Raw genomic sequence first — 12,926 nt, 5'->3', positions numbered from 1 at the left:
ATTAAAGTGTCAGAAAGCAAAGAAAATAAAAGAAATATAAAGAATCATCAGCATGTAAACAGGCAACCAACAAAATATAAATAAATTCAGAGTGTATAACATTTACATGTTATAGAGAATTACTGGTATTTAACAATACTGTGAAATGACTTATGCAATTTATTGTACATATTGTATAACATATTGTTTAACATCTAACATTAAGGCTCTTCTTCTTACCCAGTGCGTAAAGACACAGTCACTCAGTGGCACTGCAATGTAGTTAGTGCCATACTGTAAACTTGCTTTATAAGTTGCATTCATTCTTGTGTATCTGTTTGTGGTAGAGTTTTCCATCTTCTTGGAATACATTTCCTGCTTGCTTTGAGTGCAGTTCACAGAAGCCGTGATTGCAAATGCAGAACTCCCTTGTTAACCACACCCACATCCACACAAAATAAATAAATAAATAACTATTTGCTTACACTACTTAAATCAATCAAGATTATTTGAATGGCTCTCTAGTTATGGTGCATTACATTTCAAAATATGGGTATTTATAAAAGCATGTTCCCAAGATTCTGTGGCAGACGTCCGACATCTGCGACAACTAAAGCTAGCATTACATTTCAAAATATGGGTATTTATAAAAGCATGTTCCCAAGATTCTGTGGCAGACGTCCGACATCTGCGACAACTAAAGCTAGCAGATTTATGCACCCTCACATGTAAAGGTGTATTAGAAATGTTCTTTGCAAGAATTTCAGTGCATATATTCATGCCCTAGTGGATTCATAGAGGTAACACTTGCAGTTTTAGAACTTTATCCCAAAATCTTTACACTCCTACATTTTCCATTTCTTTATATTTTAGGGCATCTGTCCACTTACTTCTTTATGTTCCAGATATCCATTTCCATATTCACATGCAACCCTCCTGCTTTGTCAAGATATTTACAAGGTGTGATTACTACAAAACACATTGGCAAATGTTTCATGCAGCTTTAATCTTCTGGGAAGAATGCTATCCCAAAATGATGGAATTATATTCACCTAGTTTTAGTTTTACCAACAGAACAGTGAGAAAAGTGGATAGACATCAGAATAGAAAAGGAGGAGCTTCAGAGGGAACTGATAGATGTTCGGGAGAGTAAATAACACACACTAGATGTTCAGCTTTCCACAGTCCTCATCCAACGTGTTGGTATATCCCATGAGAGAGTTCTTCAATTGTGATAGTGCAGAGTGTTTGAGGACTGAAATACAGCAAATATGGTCCTGTCGTACAAAGGGTGAACAGAAAAAAAGGGAAACTCCAGGACTTTCAGTTTAATAACAGTGGCAGTGAAAATCAAGGAAAGAATCTCAAAGGGAAGGCTGCTAGCATTTCTAGAGGACAACAATCTGCATAACAGCAGCCATCATGGGTTTAAGGCCAGAAGGAGCTATGAGTCAAACTGATTCAGTGCTGTGACTCACTTACAGGTGAACTTGACAGGAGAGTGGAAGTAGATGTAAATCCACCCAGCCATTTGACTCTGTCCCACACAGGAGGTTGATAGGAAAACTGGAGGCAAGGCCTGGCGAGAAGGCCAAGACTGATGGTCTGAATAGCTATGAGGTTGGATGGTAGGACACAGAGGGTTGTGGTGAGATGGACAACATCAACAGTTAGGGAAGCAACTAGTGGAGTATCACAGGGATTTGTCCTGTGCCTGGCAGTGACAGCAGTAAACTGAATACTGGGGTGTATCCTTAGGGGGATAGATCTCAGAAGAAAGAGGTAATACTTTCAGATTGAAGAACCTTTTTCAAACTATACCTTGAGTACAGAGCACTTCTAGGGGATATATAAGGAAAGGACATTAGGCTGTAAGAAGGAACTCAAAATAAATCTAAAAAAAATATCTTCTGGACGGAAAGGAACATGATACTGTTGCACACAATTATGTCAGGGAGGTAAGAAGGACCATTATGACAGGAAGAAGGGGACATGTGCAGCTCTCTGCAGAGTCTAACTAATACCTGTATCTCTGATAGTGCATTTCCCATAGAGAGAAAAATGGAGCTATGAAACAGGCTGCTGGAATGGGTGGTAAAGAGGGAATGAACACAGTTTTTAAAGAGGGAATGTGGCAGGTAGAAAAAGAGGAGGGAGAAGATACCAATAGAGGGGGAGGTAAAACATTAAGGCACTTAAGAGGGCAGACTAGATAGTCTTGTCTCTCTCTCACACACACACACACACACACACACACACACACACACACACACACACACACACACACACACACACACACACACAGAGTATCCTTTCTCAAAACAAAAAAGCAGTCTGCTAAGATTTTTTCTTTCATTTTTATCACACCACTATTTTTAAATGTATCTCTCAACCAATGTCAAAGCATTTGTATAGCATCATGTGGGTATTAAAGCACTATGTTTATCACCAGTAACTTACTATTGCTGATAAAGGTGCTTTCAAGTGTGATGAGGGCTTATCATATAATGGTAGCTTTTAAGAAGAAAAAAAAATAAAAAAAATAGTATGCAAGAACTATTTGCTATGATACAGACACCACAAACTTTATTTCGTTTTTGCTATCTGAGTTCCACTTATAACACAGAATCACATGATTCTGCCATATCCATTGTCTTAGAAAGATAAAGCTCTGTTTGCAATTCAGGCAACTTGAGTTTGATTAGCATTTTGGGTACCTGTTAGTACTGACTGAAAAGACAGAGGAATGATAAAGCATTTCCTGCTTGCCAACTTCTTGGGGGAAAGGTGTGGGAGTGTGCCCGGGGCATGGCTACTTCATCAGCTCTGGAGGTGATTGCAGTGTGTGATTAGAGTGCCAATAATACAGTAGGCCAGCACAAAATGGATATATCCCCAGGTGTTTTACTCACAGAAACATTGCATACTGAGAAGGTTGATGCCATTCAGCCCATCAAAAAGCAAATGCAAACCTCCCTAGCTACTGTTCATTTGCCTTTCGCACCCAGCCAAGATGGCCTTACCTGGGATGTAATATCAGACAAGCTGCTCTTTTTACTTGGTTTTCTATCCTGTCAATGTGGCCCCACCTGAGAAATAGCACTGGACGAAGGAGGAGGTTTGGGATAAAACAGGCATTGATTAGCAGTCAATGGTTAGCTGTAGGTGCTCAGGGAAGCAAAAAAACTCTGATTGTAGAGGAGAAATTGATAAACAGCATTAATATCAATTTGTTAAGTGATCAGTTTTGTTTTATAATAAAGTTTATCACAGTCTGATGGGTTAATTAATGCTGTCGTCAGTAAAGTCTAGCATAGTACACAGACCCTTCCCACTTTTTTCATTAGCTTGTTTTGGTGTATTATATTCTGCTTGAAACAGACGTGATACATTAAAGTAGAAATATCTTGTAGCTGCTTGGTGAAAAGGTGCAACTAGTTTTGCAATGAATAAAAATTATTCACATTTTCTTGTTACAAAAGGATGACAATGATCACTGTTCCAGTTTTGTCTCATTTATTGAAAGTATAAAGTCTATGTAAGTGAAACATCATTTCATTAATGCATGTTTTCTTATTGAATATCATCATTTTAAATAAGTTGACATTTTTTCTGCTTTATTCATACTGTTAAAATTAGAAACAAAATATTGTGCATAGAGAATCATACTGGTGCTTATCAGCTGAATAGACAACAGAACCAGCCTTAGGCAAGCTGACACCCTATGCGAAAAGGCTCCGTGGTGCTCCCCCTGCCCCTGGCTCCCCATCCTAGCCTACTCCCACTCTGCAGATTACTTACTACCCTTTTGATGTTAGAGTAGAAGAAAATTGAAAAAAAAAAAAACAAACAGAATATAATATATTTGGTATCAGACACATATAAGCAACATACTTATTTACTCTTCCCTAAAAGATAGCCACCTGTATTTCTGATTGTGGGGAAATGAAAAAGAAAATTATTACAGTAATGTTTCCAACTTGTTACTTCTAGAGAAAGTACAGTGCTCCTGTATAAGCTGTAGTGACCCTCTATGCACTCCTCTGAAGTTTATGAGGGAAGTTAAGGAAATAATGACCACAGCCTCCCCAGCCCAATGCAAGATATAGTGATCTCTGAGGTTTGGGAAGAATGTTAAAGAAATAATAACGTCACCAGTCTCCCACACAAGTACAATAACATTCTGTGTGCATCCATGAGGAAGACTGGTTTTAGACAAAGTAGGGTTCAGGGCAGGGGCAATTACTAAGCCCATGTCTAAATCCATTTTTACAACCTTGGTGTATTTAGGCCAGCAGTCCTTAGAAGTTCTGTAGGTAGAGGCATTCATACATTTATCCCTTATTTTTTGATAGCTTACTGCTAAACTGGGTAAGTGACAAAGGTTCACTTACTTTCATCCAGACAATCCCCACCAAGCAGTTATAGCCACTTCTATGTACAATTCAGATGTCTGGTTATGATAAAAAAGGATGACGTTGTAATGTATACCTCTGCACCGAACAAGCAATTGCCACACATTCAAATATTGTACTTTGCTTCACTTAATTACATTAGTCCTGCAAAATCAAAATAATAAGGAAACAACAGCAGGAATACAGTCATTTTCTTCCATAGAAAACAGCCATAGTCCTTATACCTAGTCTGTCTGTTCATATAAGGTGTCCAGTTTAGTAGCCCATCTTACTGCTCACAAAACACACTAGCCTTCAAAGCCAGACAGTGATTGTTTGAACTGAGCAATGAAAGAAAGATCAGTTGCTTTCATCCAGCTAACCCCAAAGTCTACCCAGCAGTTGTAGATCGAAATATTATGGCTATATAATATCATTTCAACTCTGCATTTGACACAGACACGCTGACACACATTAATGTTTTCCAATCCAAGTTTCTCCACACAAATCACAAAGCCAGAAAAATATTGCCAAAAATGTCTAATTGATCACTGTCAACATTATGATAAAAGGAGTAACAAATAGCACTTCTTACTATGCCATTCCCCTCATCCTGAGTCCCCGCATGAATCACAAAGCCAGAAACATTGCCAAAAATATATGGTTGCTCATGATCACTGCCAGTAGCATTATTGTAAACAACTGTCATAAATACACTTACCTCACTGATGCAGCATCATTCCCCTCCATCCAGAGTTCTTCATAATACCCCTCATTTTCACCAGGGAATATCTCCACCACTTGTGAGTGTGTGTGTGTGTATGTGTGTGTGCGTGTGTTTGTGTGTGTGTTCGTGTGTGCGTGTGTGTGTGTGCGTGTGTGTGTGTGTGTGTGTGTGTGTGTGTGTGTGTGTGTGTGTGTGTGTATACAATTCCTTCAGATAGCTTTGCACATATGTTTCAACATTAGGAAGTCTCTACTCCTGTGCTTCTGTGACCTCACCATGTTTAAGCTAAGGTAACGTGACTTGAATGCCAAGACAAGTGGAGCCCCACACCTGGATTGCCCAGTATTCTGTGAACACATTTTCATTTAGTAGTTGTGCTTTATTTATTTATTTTTAGAGGAAAGAAACATTATTCTAAATAATTAAATAAATAAATATATACATTCATAAATAGGGAAAGAGCACCCTTACAAACATGGTGCTCTAGGCGGTTGTCTAGTTCACTGTACTTCAGACTGTCCCAGATCTATAAACAAAATGGATAAAGCTCTAAACAATAGTCCAAAGATTTCTAGAGGTTATTTAAAATGATCAACACCAAAAGCAAATCAGGTTTCTCCCCTTCCCCATCATGTTTGCTGACCCTAGTCCTTACCCTTGCTTCAGTCCTACACATTATGTTACTAAAACACCTCTTCCTAACAGTACCAGTACAAAAGCTAAAAAGAGTGACAGACAACACCAGACACACCCTTAATTCTATCCCCTTATCTGTCCTTAACTCTAGCCCCAGTGAATACTTGCACATACGCACTAACCGTTATAATGTAATCTAGCTTAATTTCAGAGCCATCACCTTTTCAGTCAAACAATTGTTTTGCTGCACACTCCAATTAACCTACAGTGTAATAAAACTGAATTTAACTAAATATGATTCACACAAATAAACATTCAAACATTTGTGTAGTCATCCTTTTTGTTGATGAAATGAGTTATCAACCATTCGAATAATATATAGTAATAATGTGTGTGTGTGTGTGTGTGTGTGTGTGTGTGTGTGTGTGTGTGTGTGTGTGTGTGTGTGTGTGTGTGTGTATATATATATATATATATATATATATATATATATATATATGGGTTCCTATTGGAACATTGAATTTTCAATTGTTCGAATCACTAAAGGTCGTCCTTTAATGATTGAACAATTGAAAATTCGAACCCTTCAAACTAAACATTAAAAAAAAAAAAAAAAAAATAAAGGGTGTAGGTAGGGGGGCAAGCCCCCCTGCACACCCACACCCCCCGCTACTTAAATATACCAACTCCAAGATCGCGCTACAGTGTAGCACCGCAGTTCATTAAAGTGCAGTCTTGGAGCTGGTATATTTAAGTAGTGGGGGGTGTGCGGGGTGCAGCCCCTCATGTATGGGGTGCTTTAACCCTTCAGAGTATGTTTCATTTATTTATTTATTTATTTTTTAATTTCAAAGTCACGGATCTTCGATCATATGGTGTCGACCATATGGTATTCGAAGTTCCGTAACTTCGATTTTGTAAATATATATATATATATATATATATATATATATATATATATATATATATATCTGTGTGGACATACTCAGACACATAGAAGGTATATTGAATTACTTACTTGATCTTAAAGGCTAAACACACTGATTCTTGATGCAAATCCACTTACACCACTTACCACACCCTTACATACTCACTGCACCACCCTCCACCAATACCCAAGTATTAGCTATATCTCAACAACTCTCTCTCTCTGCATAAAAATAAAGATGCCCAAATCACAAAATAACCTACTAATAACACTACACCTCTATCCAACCATTATTCTCACCCTACTCCTTCTCTCCATCCTCTCTTCCTGCCACTGCCAACTACAAGGCAACAATCCATCTCCATGGCAGACTACAACCATACCTTACCACAATCATTTAAAATGTTTTACAATCACATCAACCAATATTAATACCTGTAAGACACTCACATACAGTCATAACAAACTAACACCAAAAACTAACCCACTCACCTCCCACAAACAAAACAAAATACTGCACAAATTAACTAAACTCTATCTACACCTCCTACTCGCACTGACCTGCTGTGGTGACATATGCCCCATCCCCGGACCCACTCATACTATTACCTCTAACCCAAACTCAGTTAACCCTATCTACAACAGACCCGCCTCATCCCTCCTTTTCCTAAACATAAACATAAGAAGTATACTAAACAAAATCCAGGACCTTCATGCCCTACTAGCCTTATATAAACCAGACATAGTTGTATTAACAGAAACCTGGCTTAAACCTGAACATAGCAATAATTAAATCATAGCCCCAGGCTATAATATAATAAGAAAAGATAGGGTAGAAAAGAAAGTTGGAGGGGTAGCTATCTTATTTCAAAATCATCTTACCCTGGAACAGTTTGACTGTGATACCCAAGAAGTTAAGGATAGAGAACTAATCCTAGCAAAACTCAAACTAAACTCTCACAAACAAATAGTAATTGCAGGAGCCTACCTCCCTCCAGGCAGTAACATCAATACAACAGAAAACCTACTTAATTGGACCTCAAACTCCCTTCCCCATGAAACAATAGTACTAGGGGACTTTAACATAGACTGGCTAAAATGCTCTAACCACAACCCCACTACCCACATCAGCCTCCACAGATTCACCCAAATAATAAACAACCCCACCAGAATTGACAAAGCAACTAAACGTCAGTCCATCTTAGACTGGATTCTGTTATCCCATCCCTCCCTTGTACAACAGTCACGGTGTCTCCCAGACAGTCTATGCAATCACCAGCCAACCTATCTAATTAGGAATAGATCTAACCAACACACCTACCAGCCCATCCTTAGAATGATACGCAACAAAAAGAACTTCAAGGCCACTGACTTTAGTAGATCACAATGCTGCAACTGGATCCCCCTTAAACAACTACCCCTCAACGATGCTGTACAATATTTTAATAACACCTTTCTAGATATCTCAAACTACCATGCACCCTCTAAAAGAGTAAGAATAAAAAACAACCATGCCCCATGGCTCACAAAGGAAACTAAAAACACAATGAAATAAAGGGATAAAAGCTGGATACTGTTTCAAAAAGATAAATCCCCTAAACTAAGGCAAAATTACCTAGAACTTCGTAATAAAGCTAAAAGACAGATTAAAGCCAACAAAACTAACTACTATATAAACACTCAAAACAAATATGCACATAATCTACAAAAATTCTGGTTCAGCATAAATAAAATACTATACCCAGGAAAAGCCTCCACCCCTACCCCTGTGCTCCCAAATAATGATACCAATATCCCCACACAATTCAACAATTTCTTCACAGAAACCATACTAAAACTAGCAAACGCCCAACTAAACACAAACACTCCAACACAACTATTCACCCCACTCCACAATAAGGGAACACAGACCACTACTACCTTCTCCCTACAATCAGTCCCAACCAAGACAATCTCAAAACTCCTTCAGCAACTTAAACCAACTACCCTGGCCGCTGACAAATTACTTGCAGATTTCCTCCAGATATCTGCAGAGGCCATATCCTATCCTATATCCATCCACATAAACAGATCTCTATCTGAACATAAAGTACCCACCTTATGGAAAACTTCACATATCATTCCATTTCATAAAGGCGACTCTTCCCTAGAACTGACCATTTACCGCCCAATTGCTATCCTATCCCCTCTATACAAAATACTTGAAAGAGTTGTCTATTCTCAAATAATATATTACCTCCAAAAAAACAATCTACTATCCAAAACACAACATGGCTTTAGACCCTCCCACAGCACCACTACTGCTCTCTTTTCCTATACCAACACAGTTAACCATCATAGGAACAACGGCTTATTTGTATCTTCCACCTTCTTAGACCTATAAAAGGCCTTTGACACGGTGAACCATAATATGCTTCTCCAAACCTCATCTAACCTTAACCTTTGCTCCGCCACAATAAGTTGGTTTCACAGATGCTTATCAGACCTACATCAAGCAGTACTATGGCAAGAAAAATTGTCCACCCTACTGTCAGTTTCCATAGGAGTCCCTCAAGGATCTATCCTAGGCCCTCTACTATTCTCTCTTTTCACTAATGAGATCTCTTCAGCCCTACCCACTGCCTCAGTAGTGCAATACGCAGACGATACCACCATTACATGTGCCACCCCACACATTAAAGAACTACAAACTATGATCCAATCAAACTTCACTCTAGCTGAAACATGGTTTGCCAGTATCAAACTTATTCTCAACCCCAACAAAACTAAACTGATTCTGTTCAATCCCGGAAGATCCCATCCCTCAAAAGAAACATTAACTATAAACTCTAAAAGTACTATTCAAATCACACCAACTCCTCATACAAAACTACTAGGTGTAGAAATCGATCACCAACTAAAATTTGATACCCATATAGCACAAACCATCAAAAAAGTGAACAAGAAACTAGGCCTACTCTATAGAACCAAACAATTCATGAACACACATACTAAAACTACTACTGCTAGAACCCACCTGCTATCCATCCTACTATATGCCTCCCCCATATTAACCAATTTGAGTCAAAAAGACCTAAACAAAATGGAATCTTGTTACAACAAGATTGCCAAATTTGCCACTGAAACCTCACATCATTGTATATCCCTAAAACAGCTCAATTGGCTAGAGCTACCCAATGTATTACAACTAAATCAAATCTCAACAGCACAAAAGCTCTACCACCTACCAGATAAATTGCCAGCACTTCAGAGCATTATTGAGCCTTATAGAACCACTAGAGAACTAAGATCTAGCAACCAAAATCTAATAAAAGTAATCAGACACAAAAATGAAGCAGGTAAATCCCTATATACCTGCACAATAGCCCAGGCCTGGAATACACTTCCAAACCACATAACCGCCACAACCTCTCCAAAACAATTTAAACACCTCCTAAAAAAACACTACTCTAATAACTGGCTATGCTCATGCTACTCCCCAGGATAATCCAGACCATGGCAAATCACTAAGATCCCCACCAATATATATTTAATCCTACAAAGCACTGTAAAGTTCCTTGTAGAATCAACCTCTACTGCCCATATGAATGAAGAATTCTTCCTTAGAAAACGGAATCCTAATAAACAGTAACCTCCTAATCTAAGACTATCTATCTCTCAAATTGTATCCTAACAATTAAACAACCAACTCTAGAACTTTTTCCTAGCAAACACCTGCTCTTTTGATGCTCTCCCAATTGGGAAAAAATAATAATTATTACTTTTTGTATGACTGCCTACATATGACCTATTGTGTAGACTAAGAATCTAGCAATCATTTTTATGTGACCTATGTATCATGTGATATTTAACTGTGTATGACTATTTGCTGCATAGAATCACATTGACAACTTGTAACTTTGACATTAACCTCTATTGATGCTTATTACATCTGTACCAAATGATTTAACCAACTTGTAAATTAACTAACTTGGAGCTTTTCTCCCCGGGCCTCCGCTGAAAATGGAGCTGTGTCCAGTCAGACTCTCCCGGTTAACAAATGTAAAATAAAAATAAAAATAAAATAAATAAAATATTTTCATCCTGTTCTTGGCCAAAAAAACATGGCCAGGACCTATATGGCTTGATGGCTTAGTGCACTCATATAATACCAATTATTATATAGACTGACATACAACTATGATCAGATAGAATAAAAAAATTTTATATACTATCACAGGCCATCAAGTAGTTAAAATTGCATAACAGTGTAGCATTTTACTTACCCATGGAATGGTATTGCTCTTTAATAATGCATAGTCAGCTGATGAAGTATTTGATAAATTGTCGTTGAAGGCTTTTTGGATAATGAAGGAGATATTTACTTGTACTGGAGGAAGTGTGGCTACAGTCACAGCTGAAACAGACATACATCGTAGTTAGTGTTAGTCTTCATGCTAGGAAAGGATTAATGATGTACTGTAGTTTAAAACATTTTATTGGCTGCATTTTATGCAGTCCCATTTTCCAAGCTGTATTTGCACCAAACTGTTAACTACTAAATTGATGGTATCACACATAACTGATGCATTATGTACTGAGAGTGAGATTTCATTCATTTCCTACACCTCGCACTACTCTGTTGTACTTAGTCTTTGCAACATATAATGTTTGAATTTACATATTCTGCCAAATGTAGGCATGATCACACATAAGATGGCTGATTTTAATAGTTGACTTAGTTTCTGGTGTCACTCGAGGGGGATCCATTAACTGTCAGCATGGGAGAACATGGTCAAAAGACCAATATGCTTTACCGAGGATGGGTTGCACATGTTTCCATAGGCTTTTGCATATTGCCAAAAACTTTATCCACCCCTTAGATCAGTTTTAGGCAATGACAAAAATGCAAAACTACCCACATAGTGAAAAAGTCTACAAGCAACCTTAAGGTGTAACTGCTCAATGCTCAGTGCCTAAACAAAAAACTCCACACACTTCAAGTCCTCCTTACTCTGGAGAATGTAGACATCTGTGACGTGACTGAGACTTGGTTTAAAGCCATAGAAAGTACTCCAGAAGTGCAAGGCTACAGTGCCTTCCACACAATTAGCCCAACACCAGCACAAACTAGGGCCAAAGGTGGAGGTGTTTTTGTCTATATTAGCAACAAACATGCCTCCATGTTAGTTTAACAGGATGACAGCATGAAGCTCATCCACATGTAAGTCACCATAGGAAAGGTCCTTCACCATATCATGGCTAGCTACAGGTCACCGTCTATGCCCCTAGATTCTTACAACACTTACCTAAACATGCTACAGATGATCGCCATCCAATCAAACACCCTATTCATGGGTGACTATAACTACCCTTCTATAGACTGGGAAATGTACATTTCCTTAAACTTACAGGCATAATGCTTCCTGGACTTTATTAATACAAACAGCCTGGAAAGGATAGTGCATGCTCCAACCAGAATATCAAACATACTGGATCTGGTCAAGTGCTTAACTGTCTGTGATAAATCTTTGGAGTTTTACCTTGACTTTCACTGTTTCTTCCACATTTCTGGTGTGGTTATCACACTGGATCTGGAACTCACTAACATGGGAGAGCATTGCACCCCCGTCTGTGTCACATCCTCACTAGTGAGATTGGATCACAAAGCTCTCTCATTTTAAGTAAAAGTATACCTAGACAATCCAGCTAAACCAGTAACAGTTAAGATCTATTCAAAGGCAAACAACATCCTATTATGTGACAGTTTGTCAGAATTCTAGGCTCCCCCAACCCAGAGACCACAGTTACTTATAGAGAATTATTCACAGAGTCAAAACAAACACTAACAACAAACCCCACTGGTGGAATCCTCACCTAAGCAGGATACATAATAAACGAAGAAAACTCATGGCCAAAATCAGGAAAAACAACTCTCTTACAAACAAGTGCTCTTTTATACAAGTAAAGAAGGCACTAAGAGGTCTAATTAAGTCCAACAAGGCCAGCTATTTGATCATGATAGCCTTGCAGGGTAAGGACAATCAGAAGGCCTTCTTCAGCTATGTCAAGAAACTTAGAGGTAACACACAACAGTGTGCTGAAATGGTGGTGAATGGTACCACCTATACTGATCAGAGTGACAAAGCAAATCTACTGGCTGATAAATTCAGCTCAGATTTCAAACCCCCCCCCCCCAAGCTCCAACAGGTGAAATCCCCTCCAACAAACTTCCTCAACTATTAACAGCACTCACTAAAGCCAAGAATATTGCCTCCATGGG

General features: G+C 38.5%; 1 protein-coding gene across 2 annotated transcripts in view; it reads right to left on the bottom strand.

The window, feature by feature from the left end:
- Window positions 1–12,926, bottom strand: part of LOC122806611 (mucin-3A-like) — a 391,121-nt gene that overhangs the window by 237,127 nt on the left and 141,068 nt on the right. For both annotated transcript variants that reach the window (XM_044077178.1, XM_044077177.1), the window contains exon 7: window positions 10,930–11,060. In XM_044077178.1, coding sequence (XP_043933113.1) covers window positions 10,930–11,060 — 131 coding nt within the window. The remainder of the gene's footprint in view (window positions 1–10,929; window positions 11,061–12,926) is intronic.

The sequence above is a fragment of the Protopterus annectens genome, chromosome 7.part0 (assembly GCF_019279795.1).
Source record: "Protopterus annectens isolate FY-2018-M chromosome 7.part0, PAN1.0, whole genome shotgun sequence".
Taxonomy (NCBI): Eukaryota; Metazoa; Chordata; order Ceratodontiformes; family Protopteridae; genus Protopterus; species Protopterus annectens.
This window is presented reverse-complemented; position numbering and strand designations above follow the sequence as displayed.